We start from the raw sequence: 20,912 nt of genomic DNA, 5'->3' as shown, positions 1-20,912 counted from the left end.
AAATTCCACCATCTAACTCATTCTTTTTTCTTTTTGAACAAATCTCTGCCCTATATTCTTATAACACAATGAATTTTTCCGTCAAAACACTTCAAAAAGGAAATTGCATTTGATTAACTTCAGACACTAATTTCACTCCCTCATGATTCTTTCTATCCTCTATACTATACAATATGCATCCAATCACCCAACACGAATATTTCTACACTTTTAAACACTTCGCAGTAAACAATTTACCATTTAAATTTCGCACACACACACACATACATATATATATATATAGATATATATATATATATATATATATATATATATATATATATATATATATATATATATATATATAGTATATATATATATATATATACACACTTATATATGTGTGTGTGTGTGTCTGTGTATATACATTCACCTCAACTGTCTTGTGGATCAAAGGATGGCTGAAAGTCTTTGGAAGTGGATCGGTCATGTGGCAAGAATGAGAGAGAGAGAGAGAGAGAGAGAGAGAGAGAGAGAGAGAGAGAGAGAATTTTCCTGTTTTCAGCATTGCATACATTTCATTCAGGTCTTGCTGACTAGGCGCGGTGAGGTCTCGCATTACATCCCAGGGTCTTCGCCGCGCCATGGTGACGTAACATTTGTAGTACTACATTTCCTACAATGTTGAGAAAAAGTGTAACACGAGTCTACATGCGTCATGTGTTACGCTGAAAATATTTGTATTTGTGTCTATGTACATCCTAAAAGATAAAAATATTTAGCTTAGATTATATAATTATGTCTTATGAGAAATAAAAACGTTAAAATGCCTTATAAAACAGAGCGCAAATGTTTTACAAATATGACCAAATGAAAACGTTTACGTATCAAGAGATTAATAGAAAATGATTATGAGCATCTTACGATGAGATGAAAATGTTTATATTTATCTAAAGATGATTTGAAAATTGCCTGTGTATTTTATGATAAAATGAAGAGTTGTTTGCGTCTTATCACTTAAGAAATATGCTTATTTACATTGTGTTAGAATGCTAAATTACAATAAAATTTCCTAAATGTCAACTAAAACTTTTTAAATGGATTTTGTTCAAATTGTATTTTGATAAGTTCTGTTATAAAGAAAGGTCAATTAAATGTAAAAATAAAGTTTCTTTAATGTACACACACATACATATTTACAAAATATATATGAATGTGGTTGCATGCGTGCACCAGCTACATAATTTGGTTGCCCAGTTCTAATACGAAGGCTGTAAAACAGATACAGCAATCGTTCACACAAACGAAAGAAACGTTCCCAACTATATGAATTTTAGAGCGCCATGGTTCAAACCTCAGCTCATTGACTGACAAACCATAGTTCACGAAAGAATGGGCCAAGAAAGATATTGTAGAAACCGCGAAAGGTTTTTCCCTTTTATTTGTGTTAATAATAAGCACACCATTAAAACGATGAAGCGAATAATTTCATAGTACCATGCGGATGCGAACCACTGAAACCTTGGCAGAGATCATTTCATATTCTTAGCGAAATAAAAGCGAGGAGAATGAAAAGTGGAATAAATAGGCAAACGGCAACACTGATCCTTTGAGGCGGTCAAGAGAGAGATGGCAAGTGGCGAATTATCTCGGGGAGTCGGAGTCTCGGAAGAGGAGAGGCCCTGGCAGACCAGTCACCAGACGAGAGGACAAGAATTTCAGTTGGTGTTTGGTATGCGTGAGGTGTAGGTCAGCGCCCATTGGCTCCCGATCATTGGTATTAAAATCATCAATAAATTGACAAATCTTCGTAGTGCCGCACGCAGTGAGAGTTATTTGAGTGTCCCCGAGAGTGAGCGCCATGTATATTATAACTGGCAGTCTGTAACAGGAAAAAGAGAGGCCCTGGCTAAAATTATAGAATGGGATTGTAGATGCGCTTGCTGTGTTGGTGTTGGTGCTGGGGCGTCGTCTGCTTGTTTACATAGGAATCGGGGGCCTTACTTCTGTCGCTTGTGATCGCCCTGTAGGGAAAAGGAATTGGATTTTCGCACCTCCTTCTCTGGATAAAAAGACAAACGTGACTGTGGTTCTTGCGTGGAAAAGGTACAAACGACATTCATAAACCAACATGGGAAATATTCACACTGTGGGACCGAACGAAGCCTTGGTGGTATCAGGTATGTGGTGACGGACAGACGCTGTTTTGGGTTGAACTTGACCTTTTTTTGAATTGTTTTGGCGGGTAAGAGCTGTTGACATTTAATCGGGGGTTTTAAGTCGACGCTTTTTACATTTGTTATGCGCATGTCTGTATGATGTAATGTTTTTAGTATTTGTGCGAGCTGTAGCTTGTAAGCATAAGGTATTTTATTAGCTAAGTTATCGTAGACCTAGTTCTAGACCCTTTCGCATACAACCGCTTGGTCATTGATGTTTTTGATGTGTCGCCTATTTCGTTTACCAGCCGTTGCATAATATAGTATATTTAAGGAAAGTTTTATATTCTTGCAATTTGCCTACGCATGTGTGATAACTGATAGCCTTCATGCTGATTTGCATAACATGTAAGTAGGTCAGCGCTAAAAAAAATTTACAGCGTTCTGACATATGCCTATTACATGACGCCCTCTATGATTGTACGGGTGTTAATAAAGACGAACTTCGATAGTTCGTTCGTTCGTGATTAATCACATGGCAAGGGTCATGCCCTAGCACAGCTCGTAAGCCTGGCAGCTCTGGGAATTGGGTAAATATCCTTCTCGTAACCAGACCATTTTTGCTTTGGTCTAGTGAATTGGAGTGACTATCCAAGGACTGCGATTCGTATCGTTTTTGCATCATGGCAAACAAAATAAAAGAACATAATATACGGTACGTGCGTGGCGAAATTACGGCCGACTTGTTTCGTAAATAAATAACGTTTAGATCCAAAAGATACGTAGGGATAAGAGAACCATTTGCCCACTGTTGGACACAATTTCTAGAGATAGCTAGATCTTGGTTGGACTGATCAGCACGAGTTCGTACTATTGGACTGTTAACACCCGAAATTCTGTTCGCTCTCATTGATTTCTAATACAGGTTACAAGGCTTTCCATGTCCTGTATAAACTCAAGTGAACAGCACTGGGTTTATTTTTGTGGTCCGTTTAGTTAGTATACTATGCGAACATTTTCAATTTTTGGCCGTTAAGGATATTATTGTAACCCTGTAGCTCTTCTGTGTTGCAGATAAGTTTAGTTGTAACATATTCTCCGTGAACCTTATGTGTGGTTAAATACGAGCCTGTCTGTAAATCGTTTGTCAGTCGTAATCATCGAGGCAAATGCCAAATTTCGCTTGAAAAAATGAATGTTTGTAATTAGTTTACCTTTGGATTATAAACGGTAGCATGGCAAAGCCTATGTTAGTGATACCGCCTTACTACAGGCTTAATGAATCACGGTCCTAGAATTAGGTCTATAGCAAAAGCCTTAGGCATGCAGCTAACATTATGCCATCTGCATTTAATTTTTCATGGTTACTTAGTATATTGAAGTTATGCAGAGAAATTATTTTTTAAGAAGTGAACTGGGTTGCCGTTCAAACATTTCCGTGCTAGATTTCAGTAGTAGGTCTACTGTAGCCGTTTATAGCAAACCGTATGCTCTGGGAACTTGGGCTGTGTCCAGATCAAACTACCACCACCGAAGTGGGTGTGGCGCCATGCACCCATACACATCGTCCTCTACACCCTTCCCCCCTTCCCCAACCCCCTTATCGTAAGGAGTCCTTCCCTCCTACCCGAACATCACCCCACAACGTGTGTAGACCACGCACCCTCTCTCTCTCTCTCTCTCTCTCTCTCTCTCTCTCTCTCTCTCTCTCTCTCTCTCTCTCTCTCTCTGGTTTTCGTTCGTCTCCATATCCTTCCCCTCTGCAACCGGAGCGATGACACTGTCCTTGAGACTATACGTAATGTCCATCTAATATTCCTCCCCTCTGTCCCCTGTTTAAATAGTTTACTTTTTGCCAAATTCATTTTACATTTCTTAGGTCTTCCATCTCGTTAATCCCTTACCACTTTGCTTGATGGATGTTGTAGCCCCGTTCTCAATCTTCTTAGTGTTTTAGAAAGAATTTTTTTTTTTTTTACGATGCATTTATGCGTCTCGTCTCGTCTCATCTGGTAACCATGTTGCCGAGAGAGAGACAGAGAGAGAGAGAGAGAGAGAGGCAGGCTTTTTATAGCACTCCTTTACGAGTTACTCTTCCTCGGGGGCCTGTCCTAATGTTTGGGAGCTGGTTCTATGGGGACCTTGCGAGTCGGGTGTTTGCTCACAAGTTGTTGTGGTATGTAGGCACCTAACATATGTAAAGAATAGCTGAAACTCTCTCTCTCTCTCTCTCTCTCTCTCTCTCTCTCTCTCTCTGAAAAGGACGAGGTGCCAGTAAACTGTGTGGAACTTTACAGATCAACGTGTATAGTTTAGTTTACTTCCGTAATATACTACTTAATAATTATCCTCATACACCTATGCGCGCTCATGTGCACACACACAAGGGTTATACTATACATTATGTAATTATATTTTATTAATTTTAATAATAATAATATTATTATATATTACTCATATATATAGTATACACTATACACACACCACCACAACACAACACCACACACATATATATATATATATAATATATTATATATATATATATATTTATTTATATATACACACACACCTGCTATACTGGTTTTAAACCGGACTTTGAATGGCATTTGTTTCAAATTTTTCAGCTTTTATGTTTTTAGCTTTGACCTCGTAAATGTGTTGAAATAACACGGAAAGCGCTTGGTACTCCTTTCATTTTTCTCGTGGCTTTGGTTAAAATATATTGTCACACGCTATTTAGTCACTTAAGCATATATATATATATATATATATATATATATATATATATATATATGTATATATATATATATCTATATAGTATATACACTAATATGATATATTACTGTATATAACACAAGTCGTAGACTTTACTGCGTCGCAAACTTGTTCAATATTGCCGAGAGAGACAGCATAATGGTAGAGGACCGAACTGTTTTCTTCAGCACGACACAATCCTGGCTTTTGAGGCGGGGCTAGGCGGGGCCCCAAAAGTAATCCCGGTTAATATGCTGGCATTCGGAACATTCTCATCATTGTAGGTCAGTAGAGTATTCTTTACAGTCATTTATGGTCTGTGTTACATATTTTTTTTTTTTTTTTTTTTTTTTTTTCACTCCGCTTTTTTTTTTTTTTTTTTTTTTTTTTTTTTTTTTTGCTATTGGAATTCTCATATTGTAATAGTAATTGCAATAACAACTCTAGGCATGATAATAGTAAGAATTTTGATAGTGAAATAAAAATGTCCAAAACTGGTTAAATTTAGTGCTGGAAGTATAGCGAGCGGTTTAGTTTCGTTATGTAATGCTATATATGTGTGTCTGTGTGTGCGTGTGCGTGTGTGGCGCTGTACAGTTAATATGTAAAATCAGGGATTTCACGAAATCCCTAGGGAATTTGTGAAATGAGCACCACGCTAGGAACATTTTATCCCCGAGAGCTAGTACTAAACACGGCGAAACAGTTATTCATCTTCTGTCCCGCCGTGTTTAGTACTAGCCCCATAGGAGTCAAATGCACTTTAAGACATTTGAGCCCCAGGGCTAGTACCAAGCACAGCAAAATATATTTTAAAAACCAACCCCCCCGTGACTAGTACTAAACGCAGCGAAGCATTGTAGAATCTACACCATTTCGCTGTAGATTCATCGTATACACTCTGATTCGCCTTTTTTTAGTACTAGCCATCGGGTATCAAATGTTACTAAGCCTGGTGCTCATTTCACAAATTCCCTAGGGATTTCGTGAACTCCCTGGACTTCACATATTTATTCTAACATACTATATATATATATATTAGCACTAATTGTGGTAAATGGAGAGAGGACTTTATGTAAGCGAAATGCTTCCGGTGGAGCAGAATTTGTAAATGATATCTGGATGAGGAAATTGAGCAGAGGAATCATGTTATCATTGTTATCAAGGTAGAGGTGATAGTGTTAGCTGTAGGAATGACAGTGTATAGGCTAACGTTATCTAATACACCCGGGAAGGCGTAGTATGTAGGATTCTGACTGAGAAAATAAGGCAACACGGGACCAGCTTAGGAGATAGAGTTACCGTATGTGAGAGGTTTGAAAGTAAAGGGAAAATGCTCTTTGTGGAACAGCCCACATGGGCCTAGAAAAAGCATATGATTGAATCCTTTGCGAGACGTTGTGGAGGACGTTAAGGATGCATGGCACATAAAAGATAGGTTGTTGATAGCGGTGATAAGTTTGTACGATAAGTTTTTATGGTGGCTGAGAAGATTGTTATGATGTGTAGACAGGAAAATGAGTGATTTAACGTAAAAAGGGGCATGTAATCTTGGCGTTACGTCACCTATATTTTTGAATAGCAATCTTTTCTTGGCGTAATGCGTAATTTCAGTTATTTATTCTATATCTGTGTTGTTTCATTGTGAAAGAAATGTGAGGTAAGAGGAAATTAATTACACGGAGATGGAAAGCTTTGGGATAAAAGAAGAATGTTAATGGTGTACGGAATTCTGGCTACTTACAGCAGATGATTTAGTAAAGACTGGAGATAGTGAAGAGAAACTGCAGAAACCAGTGAGAAAATATGAAAGTATTTTTAGGAGGGGAAAGTTGAGAATCAATAGGAGGAGAGGTGATGTTATAAAGGGAAATGGAAAATAGGAAGGGGGAGCAGTGAATGTTAATATGGCTAGTGGAGCGTTTTAAATTGTTAATAGGAGGGAAGGGGGCGGGAGGATGAATCGGGTGTGCCTCCTGTTAATGGACGAGGACCAACAGATTTTTCTGCAAGCATTTATTTAGGGATTCCGAAACCTGTGAAAAGTTATTTATTATTGTAATATTCATAGGTTTTTCCTCTTTTTCCCATCTGGATCAAATTACTTAAAGTCTGTACATTTTACACACTGACATTTCTCTCTAAATAAATGGGTTAAGTAAAAGATTGTTTCCTTGTCAGTTAAGCACTAAAAAATACCCAGACTAAATGTTTAGCTGTCCCTCGAAAAAAAAAAAATGAATTGGAATGTTGGTTTGTCTATGTTTGTTAACAAGTGTCGCATCGACCACCTGTCTAGAATGCTTAGAGAAGGATTGCTCATAAGGTACAACTTACGAACCTGCAAAATATGCAGACTAGAGTTGCCAGATTAGTAAATGGTCTCAACCCCGGTATTGTTTGAGTTGCATTGACAGCCTGCCAAAGCTAAAATTATATATGTGACAGATAGTATGTGGTAGTATGACCCATTTGTTAGCCATGAAGACTGGGTGTTCAAAATATTTGAAAGATTTCCTGCATAATAAGGCAAGCGAATGAAGCCTATAACAGATTAGCTCAAGTTGATTTCAAGTCATGGGTGTCGAGATGCACCCCGAATATTGGTTTTAGCCTTCAGCTTGGAAACTAGGCCTAGATAGGTACCTAATTAAAAAAAATATTACATATTTACATAAGTAAGATGTCACAAAATATTACAAAAATGTATATATACCTACAATATTTACAAATTACTATGGATTTTTTTTATTATTATTGACTAGGCTTTAAAACATTAGACAGGAAGTGCTTTACTGAAAGTCTTTCGAAAGCAAATGATAAACTGCTTTCATATTTTCCCAGTGTTTTGATAGTGTGCTTGTAACAATTTATGTGAAGTCTACCCTGTGCCTTTTTTAATTTCTGTATAGTTGTTTATAGGACAAATGAATCTGTGAGTCCCACAAAGCACCTTTGCTGTAGTGTGACCGAAAGATAAGCCAGCTGTAGGAAGAAGGTTTGGGGCGGTCCTTCTCTAGGTCACGATCCTCCAAATTTTACGGATTCTAGTTTGTGGGCCTGAAAACTAATTAATTTGAATGTTGTCCCGGAGGGCGGCGGTCTTGCAAGTTGTCACCAACTGCGCCAGATTCCTATGAAGAGCTGCTTGTGTGGGTCAGTTTTTACCTTTCTGGCTACGCATCTGAAAGATCTTGTCTGTATTTATAAAGTTGGCAGTGTTACACACATAGCGTAGGGATGTACATATATACATATATATTATAAATATGTATATATTATTAATTTAAATGTTATGCAGATAGCGAAACCAGGCATATCGCGAATTGCCTGAAATTTCTGGTAGGTAACGAAATGCACTTAGGGACATTTGGTCACCCAGAGGCTAGTACTAATCACGGTGAAATAGTGACTTTCCGCAATATACCCTATTTTGGCCGGGTTACCTCGCCATAAATACTATTTTGCGTGTTTTAGGTAGCCCCTTGGGGTGGGGGTCAAATGTATTTCGCCGTGTTTAATACTAGTCCTAGGTGTCAGATGTATTTTGCCATGTTTTAATACTAGCCTCCCCTGGGGTGTCAAAATGTATTTTGCAGTGTTTAATACTAGCTCTGAGGTGTCAAATGTATTTTGCCATGTTTAGTACTAGCCCCTGCAGCGTCAAAATGTATTTTGGGTGTCGAATGTATTTTGCTGTGTTTAATTCTAGCCCCTGGTGTCAAATGTATTTCGCCATGTTTAATAATAGCCCTTGGATGTGAAATGTATTTTGCCATATTTAATACTAGCCCCTTGGGGTCAAATGTATTTCGCCGTGTTTAATACCAGCCCCTGGGTGTGTCAAATGTATTTTGCCATGTTTAATTCTAGCCCCTGGGGTGTCAAATGTATTTTGCCATGTTTAATATTAGCCCCTTGGGTGTCAAATGTATTTTGCCGTGTTTAATATTAGCCCCTGGAGTGTCAAATGTATTTCGCCATTTGTTTTTAATACTAGCCCCTGGGGTGTCAAATGTATTTTGCGTGTTTAATATTAGCCTCTGGGGTGTCAAATGTATTTCGCCATGTTTAATACTAGCCCCCTGGGGTGTCAAATGTATTTTGCCATATTTAATACTAGCCCCTTGGGTGTCAAATGTATTTTGCCGTGTTTTTAAAATACTAGCCCATTGGGTGGGTCAAATGTATTTCGCCGTGTTTGTTTAATACTAGCCCCGGATGGTGTCAAATGTATTTTTGCCGTGTTTAATACTTAGGCCCACTGGGGTCGTCAAAATGTATTTCGGCTATGTTTAATTCTATCCGCCCCTAGGATGTCCAAATGTATTTTGCCGTGTTTAAATACTAGCCCCTTGGGTGTCAAATGTATTTGGGCGGTGTTTAATAACTAAGCCGGCTGGGGTGTCAAATGTATTTTGCCATGTTTAACTAACTAGCCCCTTTGGTGTCCAAATGTATTTCCGCTGTGTTTAATACTAGCCCCTTTGGTGTCCAAATAATTTTCGCGGAGGTTTAGTACTAGGCCCCTTTGTGGGTCAAATGTATTTTGCCGTGGGTTTAAATATTAGCCCCTTGGGTGTCAATGTATTTTTTGCCCAGTTTAATACCTAGCCCCTAGGGTGTACAAATGTATTTTGTCGTGTTTAATAACTAGCCCCTGGGATGTCAAATGTATTTTGCCGTGTTTAATACTAGCCCCTGGGTGTCAAATGTATTCTGCAGTGTTTAATTCTAGTCCTTGGGGTGTCAAATGTATTTTGCCGTGTTTAATACTAGCCGCTGGGGTGTCAAATGTATTTCGCTGTGTTTAATACTTGCCGCTGGGGTGTGAAATGTATTTCACCGTGTTTAATAACTAGTCCCGTCAATGTATTTTCCACCGTGTTTTATTTTCTAGCCCTGTGTTAAAAATTTCTTAGCCACCCCCCCCCCGGTGGGTCAAATGTATTTTCCCCATGTTTAATATTAGCCTTTGGGGTGTCAAATGTATTTTTGACCCTTTTTAATTTTAATAGTCCCTGGGTGTCAAATGTATTTTACCGTGTTTAAACTCTAGCCCCTTGGGTGTCACATGATGTTCTGTGTTTTAATAGAGCCCTTGGGGGTGTCATGTATTTCGCCATGTTTTTAATACTAGCCCCTGGAGTGTCAAATGTATTTTGGCCATGTTTAATATTAGCCTTGGGTGTCAAATGTTTTATTTTTACCGTGTTTAACTCTAGCCCCTTGGGTTTGCACATGTATGTTGCTGTGTTTAATAGTAGCCCCTTGGGTGTCAAATGGTACGCCATGTTTAATACTAGCCCCTGGGGTGTCAAATGTATTTTGCCGTGTTTAATACTAGCCCCTGGAGTGTCAAATGTATTTTGCCATGTTTAATATAGCTCCTTGGGTGTCAAGTGTATTTTGCCATGTTTAATACTAGCCCCTGGGTTGTCAAATGTATTTTGTCATGTTTAATACTAGCCCGTGGGTGTCAAATGTATTTCGCTGTTTAATACTAGCCCCTGTGGTGTCAAATGTATTTGCCACGTTTAATACTAGCCCCTGGGGTGTCAAATGTATTTTGCCATGTTTAATACTAACCCCTGGGGTGTCAAATGTATTTTGCTGTGTTTAATACTAGCCCCTGGGTGTCAAATGTATTTGCCATGTTTAATACTAGGCCCGGTGGTGTCAAATGTATTTTCACTGTGTTTAATACTAGTCAATTGGGTGTCAAATATATTTTGCCATGTTTAATGCTAGCCCCTGTGGTGTCAAATGTATTTTGCCATGTTTAATACTAGCCCCTAGGATGTCAATGTATTTTGGCCGTGTTTAATACTAGCCCCCCTGTGGTGTCAAATGTATTTCGCCATGTTTAATACTAGCCCCTGGGTGTCAAATGTATTTTGCCGTGTTTAATACTAGCCCCTGGGGTGTCAAGTGTATTTTGCCATGTTTAATACTAGCCCCTGGGGTGTCAAATGTATTGCGTCGTGTGTTGTACTAACCCCTGGGGTGTCAAATGTATTTTGCCATGTTTAAAATTAGCCCCTGGGGTGTCAAATGTATTGCGTTGTGTGTTGTACTAACCCCTGGGGTGTCAAATGTATTTTGCCATGTTTAAAATTAGCCCCTTGGGTGTCAAATATATTTCGCAGAGTTTAATACTAACCCCTTGGGTGTCAAATGTATTTTGCCGTGTTTTTAATACTAGCCCTTGGGTGTCAAATGTATTTTTCCATGTTTAATACTAGCCCCTTGGGTGTCAAAATGTATTTTGCCGTGTTTAATACTAGCCCCTTTGGTGCAAATGTATTTTTCCATGTTTAATACTAGCCCCTTTGGTGTCAAATGTATTTTGCCATGATTAATACTACCCCCTGGGGTGTCAAATGTGTTTTGCCGTGTTTATACCCCCTACCCCTGGGTTTTCCAATATGGGGTATTTTGCCATGTTTAATACTAGCCCCTGGGGTGTTTTCCAAATTATTTTACCCCATGTTTAATACAGCCCCTTTGGGTTTTGTAATATGTATTTTGGGCCGTGTTTAATACTGCCCAAAATTGTGTTTGTCCCCAAATGATTTTGCATGTTTTAATACTAGGCCCCTTTGGGGTTTCATATGTATTTTGCCATGTTTTAATAACCCCTAAAGCCCCTGGGGTGTCAAATGTTTAATTTTACCATGTTTTAATACTAGCCCCTGGGGTTTAATTTTAGTTTGCCGTGTTTAATACCTAGCCCCTTGGGTGTTTTCCAATGTATTTTGCCCCGTGTTTAATACTAGCCCCGTGGGTGTCAAATGTATTTTGCCGTGTTAAATACTAGCCCCTGGGGTTTCATATGTATTTTGCCATGTTTAATACTAGCCCCTGGGGTGTCAAATGTATTTTACCATGTTTAATATAGCCCCTTAGGTGTATAATGTATTTTGCCGTTGTTATACTAGCCCCTCTGGGTGGCAATGTATTTTGCCCGTTTGTTTAATTACTAGCCCCTGGGGTTTCATAGTATTTTGCCATGTTTAATACTAGCCCCGGGCCCCTGGGGTTGTCAAATGTATTTTACCATGTTTAATACTAGCCCCTTGGGTGTCAAATGTATTTTGCCGTGTTTAATACTAGCCCCTTGGGTGTCAAATGTATTTTGCCGTGTTTAATACTAGCCCCTTGGGTGTCAAATGTATTTTGCCGTGTTTAATACTAGCCCCTGGGGTGTCAAATGTATTTTGCCATGTACTAGCTAGCCCCATGGGGGGTCAAATGTATTTTACCATGTTTTTTAATACTAGCCCCTTTTGGTGTATAATGTATTTTGCCGTGTTTAATACTAGCCCCTTTTGGGTGTCAAATGTATTTTGCTGTGTTTAATACTAGCCCCTGGGGTGTCATATGTATTTTGCCATGTTTAATACTAGCCCCTGGGGTGTCAAATGTATTTTACCATGTTAATACTAGCCCCTTTGGTGTTATAATGTATTTTGCCTTGTTTAATACTAGCCCCTGGGGTGTCAAATGTATTTTGCTGTGTTTAATACTAGCCCATGTGGTGTCATATGTATGTTGCCATATTTAATACTAGCCCCTGCAGTGTCAAAATATATTTTGCCATGTTTAATACTAGCCCCTTGGGTGTCAAATGTATTTTGCCGTGTTTAATACTAGCCCCTGGGGTGTCAAATGTATTTTGCCGTGTTTAATACTAGCCCCTTGGGTGTCAAATGTATTTTGCCGTGTTTAATACTAGCCCCTTGGGTGTCAAATGTATTTCGCCATGTTTAATACTAGCCCCTGAGGTGTCAAATGTATTTTGCTGTGTTTAATACTAACCGCTGGGGTGTCAAATGTATTTCGCTGTGTTTAATACTAGCCCCTGGGGTGTCAAATGTATTTTGCCGTGTTTAATACTAGCCTCTGGGGTGTCAAATGTATTTTGCCATGTTTATACTAGCCAATTGGGTGTCAAATGTATTTTGCCATGTTTAATTCTAGCCCATGAGGTGTAAAATGTATTTTGCCGTGTTTAATACTAGCCCCTTGGGTGTCAAATGTATTTCGCTGTGTTTAATACTAGGGCCCCTGGGGTGTCAAATGTATTTTGCCATGATTAATACTAGCCACTTAGTAGTCAAATGGTTATTTTGCCATGTTTTAATACTAGCCAATTGGGTGTCAAATGTATTTTGCCGTGTTTAATCTAGCCCTTGGTGTCAAATGTATTTTTTTCCGTGTTTAATACTAGCCCCTTGGGTGTCAAATGTATTTTCCCAGTGTTTAATACTAGCCCCTTGGGTGTCAAATGTATTTTTTCGTGTTTAAATACTAGCCCTTGGGGTGTTCCAAATGTATTTTTTCGTGTTTAATACTAGACCCTTGGGGTGTCAAATGTATTTCGCCATGTTTAGTGCTAGCCCTTGCGGTGTCAAATGTATTTTGCCGTGTTTAATACTAGCCGCTGGGGTGTCAAATGTATTTCGCGGATGTTAGTACTAGCCCCTTTGGTGTCTAATGTATTTTGCAGTGTTAATACTAGCCCCTTGGGTGTCAAATGTATTTTGCCATGTTTAATACTAGCCCCTTGGGTGTCAAATGTATTTTGCTGTGTTTAATACTAGCCCCTGAGGTGTCAAATGTATTTTGCCATGTTTAATACTAGCCCCTGGGGTGTCAAATGTATTTTGCCGTGTTTAATACTAGCCCCTGGGGTGTCAAATGTATTTTTCTGTGTTTAATACTAGTCCCTTTGGTGTCAAATGGTTATTTTGCCGTGTTTAATACTAGCCCCTTGGGTGTCAAATGTTTTTGCCGTGTTTAATACTAGCCCCTTGGGTGTCAAATGTTTTTGCCGTGTTTAATACTAGCCCCTTGGGTGTCAAATGTTTTTGCCGTGTTTAATACTAGCCCCTTGGTTGGGTGTCAAATGTTTTTGCCGTGTTTAATACTAGCCCCTTGGGTGTCAAATGTATTTTGCCGTGTTTAATACTAGCCCCTGGGGTGTCAAATGTATTTTGCTGTGTTTAATACTAGCCCCTGGGGTGTCAAATGTATTTTGCCGTGTTTAATACTAGCCCCTTGGGTGTCAAATGTATTTTGCCGTGTTTAATACTAGCCCCTGGGGTGTCAAATGTATTTTGCCATGTTTTAATACTAGCCCCTTGGGTGTCAAATGTATTTTGCCGTGTTTAATACTAGCCCCTTTGGTGTCAAATGTATTTCGCCATGTTTAGTACTAGCCCCTTGGGTGTCAAATGATTTTTGCCGTGTTTATACAAGCCCCTTGGGTGTCAAATGTATTTTGCTGTGTTTAATACTAGCCCCTGGGGTGTCAAATGTATTTTGCCATGTTAAATACTAGCCCCTTGGGTGTCAAATGTATTTTGCTGTGTTTAATACTAGCCCCTGGGGTGTCAAATGTATTTTGCCGTGTTTAATACTAGCCCCTTGGGTGTCAAATGTATTTCGCCATGTTTAATACTAGTCCCTGGGGTGTCAAATGTATTTTGCCGTGTTTAATACTAGCCCCTTGGGTGTCAAATGTATTTTGCTGTGTTTAATACTAGCCCTTGGGTGTCAAATGTATTTTGCCATGTTAAATACTAGCCCTGGGGTGTCAAATGTATTTTGCTGTGTTTAATACTAGCCCCTTGGGTGTCAAATGTATTTTGCCATGTTTAATACTAGCCCCTTGGGTGTCAAATGTATTTTGCCGTGTTTAATACTAGCCCCTTGGGTGTCAAATGTATTTTGCCGTGTTTAATACTAGCCCTTGGGTGTCAAATGATATTGCCGTGTTTAATACTAGCCCCTTGGGTGTCAAATGTATTTTGCTGTGTTTAATACTAGCCCCTTTGGTGTCAAATGTATTTTGCCATGTTTAATACTAGCCCCTTGGGTGTCAAATGTATTTTGCCGTGTTTAATACTAGCCCCTTGGGTGTCAAATGTATTTTGCTGTGTTTAATACTAGCCCCTTGGGTGTCAAATGTATTTTGCCATGTTAAATACTAGCCCCTGGGGTGTCAAATGTATTTTGCTGTGTTTAATACTAGCCCCTGGGGTGTCAAATGTATTTCGCCATGTTTAATACTAGCCCCTGGGGTGTCAAATGTATTTTGCCGTGTTTAATACTAGCCCCTTGGGTGTCAAATGTATTTTGCTGTGTTTAATACTAGCCCCTTGGGTGTCAAATGTATTGCCATGTTCAATACTAGACCCCTTGGGTGTCAATGTATTTTGCTGTGTTTAATACTAGCCCCTGGGGTGTCAAATGTATTTTGCCGTGTTAATACTAGCCCCTTTGTGTCAAATGTATTTCGCCATGTTTAATACTAGCCCCTTGGGTGTCAAATGTATTTCGCAGTGTTTAATACTAGCCCCTTGGGTGTCAAATGTATTTTGCTGTGTTTAATACTAGCCCGGGTTGGGGTGTCAAATGTATTGCCATGTTTCAATACTAGCCCCGGGTGGGTTCAAATGTTATTTTGCTGTGTTTAATACTAGCCCCTGGGGTGTCAAATGTATTTTGCCGTGTTTAATACTAGCCCCTGGGGTGTCAAATGTATTTTGCCGTGTTTAATACTAGCCCCTGGGGTGTCAAATGTATTTTGCCGTGTTTAATACTAACCCCTGGGGTGTCAAATGTATTTTGCCGTGTTTAATACTAGCCCCTTTGGTGTCAAATATATTTCGCGGAGGTTAGTACTAGCCCCTTTGGTGTCTAATGTATTTTGCCGTGTTTATACTAGCCCCTTGGGTGTCATATGTATTTTGCTGTGATTAATACTAGCCCCATTGGGTGTCAATGTATTTTGCTGTGTTTAATACTAGCCCCTTGGGTGTCAAATGTATTTCGCCGTGTTTAATACTAGCCCCTGGGGTGTCAAATGTATTTCGCTGTGTTTAATACTAGCCCCTTGGGTGTCAAATGTATTTTGCCGTGTTAAATACTAGCCCCTGGGGTGTCAAATGTATTTCACCGTGTTTAATATTAGCCCTTGGGTGTCAAATGTATTTTGCCGTGTTTAATACTAGCCCCTGGGGTGTCAAATGTATTTCGCCGTGTTTAGTACTAGCCCCATGGGCATTTCGCTATCTGCCTGAAATTTCAGGCAGTTCGTGAAATGCCTGGTTTCGCTATCTGCCTATAACGTACATATGGTTCCTGACATTTGTCGGTGACACTGAAAATTATTATTATTGTTAAAAGTGATTTGCTCACGTGGAAAAGAAGACGACAATAAACTTCAAATGTATGATATAATAATAATAATAATAATAATAATAATAATAATAATAATAATAATAATAATAATAATAATAATAATAATAATAATAATAATGAAGATATTGTGAGCTAGCTAGATTGCTGGGATCAGGTTACCGTAATGGTTGAATTACGAGGTTCCGTTCCTTGTTCTGGTCCCCTTGCTCTCTTCACCTTTTTGGCTGCTCCGTCAGCAAGAAAATTATGTTTCCGGTTTAGGAAACGCCATTATCTAGACCTATATAGGTCCCCTGCTGTAGGGGCAGGTGGGTGGTAGTCACCAGTATATAGGCCTATCTATAAATAAAGGGAGCGAATTCTCGCAGTGCTGGGTGGAGAGAGATTTATTTACCTGAGATTTATCTGCAGACTATTGGGTTTATTTATTTATTTTTTACAATTCTTATACCTTTGACAGTGGCTAAAGTTATTGACGAACGATGAAACGTTCTTGTGTCTTATATGTTTAAAATAATATGAAATAATGGGGCTAGGAATTAGGAATCACCATTTGGAGCCATACATACACATACATGTATACATGTGTATATTATATATACCTATATATATATATATATATATATATATATATATATATATATATAGTATATATATATATAACTATATATAAATATAGATATATATATTTATAAGATAAATATATATATATATATATTATATATATACATATATATATATATATATATAATATATATATATATATATATATATATATATATATATAGTATATATATAGTATATCTATATATATATATATATATATATAATATATCATATATATATATACTTATTAATCTGTGTATATATATATATATAATATAATATATAATATATATATACTATATATATATATATATATATATCTATATATATATATATTAAAGTTCAAAGCGAAGATGCAATGCATGATTACCTTAATACTGTTCTGCTTGCATTTTAATATATTTTTATCTCTTCGTTAATTTGTTTTCATTTATTTTTTTAATAAGTGAGACCTTTTCTTTCTGTATCTCCCATTACCGTCTCTTACTTCTTCCTAATGAACGCCATATTCTTTGGAAGTTCAAATTTCAAGTCAATACTTCCTGTGGACTTGTTTCACACGGATAGGGTTCATCTTCAGAATATATATAATAATAATAATAATAATAATAATAATAATAATAATAATAATAGACTGAAGTTCTGGGTAAACAGAGAAGTGTGTGAATGTGCGTTCTTCCTTTCTCAGAAACAGAAGGCGTGACCCCGAATATGTTAGGAAGGGAGGGGGAGGGGAGAGGATATTAACGAGAGAGAGAAAGAAATATATATTTGCGTTTCTCTTTTGCTGCGTCCTCTCTCTCTCTCTCTCTCTCTCTCTCTCTCTCTCTCTCTCTCTCTCTCTCTCTCTCTCTCTCCTCCCAAGACGCCCCCTCACGTGTGCCTTTAGCCACTGGAGGAAACGATTTTCCTCTCGGGCAAGGCACTAAAGGAGATGATGTCCTTTGGTTCGTAAGTCCTCTTCCTTCATATGCTTTTTTTCTCTTTCATTTTCTTATTTTTCTCCTTTATTCATATACTCGATTATTTTATTTTTCTAATTATAATTGTCGTCGCATTCTGTTATTTTGTTTCCTTTTTTGTAGTCCCTCTCGTCTGTTATTTTTCATCCGATTCCTGTTCCTTTTATTTTTCTCTTTGTTATTAACCCTTTTCCTTCTTTTTGTCTTCTGTGTCCTATGATAATTCTTTCCTTTATGCCATACTCCCACTTTCTAAGATTTTAGCCTGATTTGTCTTCCATTTGGTCTATTCTCGTTTCCTCATTTCGTTATTCTGTTCTTATTTTCGTGTTCCCTTTCGTTATTCCTATTTTATTTATATAATCTTTTCCTTCGTTGTTCCATTTTCGTCCGTTGTTTTCATCTTCTCTCCATTTCATTGTTTCTCTTTTCTGCCGCTTCAGTCTTTTCTATTTTTCTTTCCTTTCAGTTTATTAATTATTTACATCTTCGTCGTACCCCACTCTTTCGCTTTCCTTAAATCACTTCCTTATTCCTTTTTATTCTTTTGGTTTCCCAAGTTTTATATTTTCCCTTTGCCTTTTTTACACCTCAGTTTTCCCAGCTTTTCTAATCCTGACTTCTCTTCTGTTTGCTCTGTTTCACCTTCCCCTTCCATATTTTTGTTCTTTTTCTATTCCTTCTTTTTCCTTTCCCCTTTCGTTCATTCTCCTCTTCCTTCTCTTCATTACTCAGTTCCTCCTCCTTCGGCACATTCCTCCAACCCCCCACAGTCTCTCTCTCTCTCTCTCTCTCTCTCTCTCTCTCTCTCTCTCTTTTTCGTTTTCCCTCAATCTCCCCTCTCTCGTTCTTTCCCTTTCGTTCATTCTCCTCTACTTCTCTCTATTACTCAGTTCCTCCTCCTCCTCCTCCTCCTCCTCCTCCTCTCTCTCTCTCTCTCTCTCTCTCTCTCTCTCTCTCATTTTTTCGTTTTCCATTAATCTCCCTTCTCCTCGTTCTTTCCCTTTCGTACATTCTCCTCTACTTCTCTTCATTACTCAGTTCCTCCTCCGGCACATTCCTTTCTCTTACTCCTGCTCATGATGCTGTACTATCTCGGCTGCCGTTTCCTGCTGTCCTCTGCTGCCGTTTCCTGCTGTCCCCTGCTGCCGTTTCCTGCTGTCTTTTCACCTGGAAGAACTTTGGACTGGTAAGACTTCTTCAGTCTTCCCTTCCTCCTGATGGGGAGTTATGACGCTCTCTAATTAAAGGTCTCTAAGTTGTCGTTAGATATTTAGGTATTTGCTGTTTAGGTGATTTCTGTGAAGAGCTTTCTTTTTTCTTGTTTATATTGTTGTTTTTTTATGTTGATTGATTTGATCTTTATTCTGTTGGTATTCATGTCATTGTTCTTTAGGTGTCTGTATTTTAGATCTGGCCTTGTTCATTCATTACAGATCTTAGGTAGTTATGTTTTAATGTATTGGTGACTATCTTTTTATATCTTTTTTGTGTAGGCTTCTGTTGTTCAAGTAGTTAACTATTTAACCCTCAGAGATCTTAAAGATTAACTTATACAGAAGTCTATTCTATGAGCTTTGCTTAGCTTTTCATGGTTCAGACGTTTAGATATTTACTGTGTAAATGCTTTGATATTTATAATTTTGAATCAGGGTTGGTGATTTTTTTATTAAAAAAATAAAAAATAAAAAATCAGTGATTTATTAAATTTTTAACATTTTATTTATGTATTTATTTGTATTTTATAGTTGTTAGGTGTTTTTTCAATCCTTTTTTTCCTCAAAATGTATTTTATGACTGAATTACTATTGATTTATCTTTTAAGTTTCCAGTTCTGGCCTAAAGTATGTACTTGCAATTTTTTTTTATATCAAAATAAATAGATGCAGCACAGTTATGCTCAAGTTTTTATTAACCTCCAAACTATATTTTTCAATTTGTTTGCTTTCAAATTAAGAAAATAAAAAAATCATGATTTTTTTAATGAAAAAAATCAATGATTTAATCATTTGATTAAATCAGTTTGATTTAATCATTGCCAACCCTGTTTTGAATGACGTTAACATTCAAGGAGCATAATCAAGTTTCCCCATAGTTTTCCTCTGATATGGAAATATTAAGTTAGTCTAAAACGATTGAAGTATTATCAGGAAGGAGATTGTTGGAGTTCTTGTGAATTCTACGTACATACGCCAAGCCTTATGAAATTCTTAGGGATGTGGATGTTGAAAAGGCGTCTTTAGAATTAGGATCATGGAGTTCCGTGTTATGCGTCAATCAAATAGGATAAATTTCTGCTTTATTTATATAGAAACTATTTTCAAGGTGAAAGGAAATTTAATACCGATGTGGATGAACGACGAAGCCAGAATGTGATGCACTTAATGTAATGAACTTATTGAGAAAAAATTGATAGTATTTCGTTTTTAACGTATCACTCTAGTTTAATTTATTTGTTCTTAGATATACCGCTAGCAATCGATTAGTATATTAATTATTGTTGCGCTTTTAACATATTTTATGCGAACATTTACATTGTTTATGTCATGTAAAGAGTCTCACTCTGGTTGTTAAGATATTGACAGTATTGTGGAAGGTCGCTTTGCAGTTTGATGGTTTTTGACGTTGATTTGTGTACATTCATATAATGATGATGAGGATAATAATGATAATAATAATAATAATAATAATGGTGATGATGATATTATAGATGGAAATAACATCTCTCCCATATGTAGGAAGTGCAATACGAAAAATGAGACTATAAACCACATAGCAAGCGAATGTCCGGCACTAGCACAGAACCAATACAAAAAGAGGCATGATTCCGTGGCAAAAGCCCTCAACTGCAGCCTGTGCAAGAAACATCAGCTACCTTGCAGTAATAAGTGGTACGAGCACCAACCTGAAGGAGTGATAGAAAATGATCAGGCAAAGATCCTCTGGGACTATGGTATCAGAACAGATAGGTTGATACGTGCAAATAGACCAGACGTGACGTTCATTGACAAAATCAAGAAGAAAGTATCACTCACTGATGTCGCAATACCATGGGACACCAGAGTTGAAGAGAAAGAGAGGGAAAAAATGGATAAGTATCAAGATCTGAACATAGAAATAAGAAGGATATGGGATATGCCAGTGGAAATTGTACCCCTAATCATAGGAACACCAGGCACGATCCCAAGATCCCTGAAAAGGAATCTGGAAAAACTAGAGGCTGAAGTAGCTCCAGGACTCA

General features: G+C 37.7%; 1 protein-coding gene across 1 annotated transcript in view; it reads left to right on the top strand.

Annotated features, from left to right (window-relative positions):
• Positions 1 to 1,659: 1,659 nt before the first annotated feature.
• Positions 1,660 to 20,912, top strand: part of LOC135200081 (flotillin-2-like) — a 139,189-nt gene continuing 119,936 nt past the window's right edge. The window contains 1 exon segment of the mRNA XM_064228381.1: positions 1,660 to 2,159. Within this exon segment, the coding sequence (XP_064084451.1) occupies positions 2,111 to 2,159 (49 nt within the window). The 5' untranslated portion in view covers positions 1,660 to 2,110.

Source organism: Macrobrachium nipponense, chromosome 26, assembly GCF_015104395.2.
Source record: "Macrobrachium nipponense isolate FS-2020 chromosome 26, ASM1510439v2, whole genome shotgun sequence".
NCBI lineage: Eukaryota > Metazoa > Arthropoda > Malacostraca > Decapoda > Palaemonidae > Macrobrachium > Macrobrachium nipponense.
Note: the sequence above shows the minus strand (reverse complement) of the source record. Positions and strands in the feature narration are given on the sequence as shown.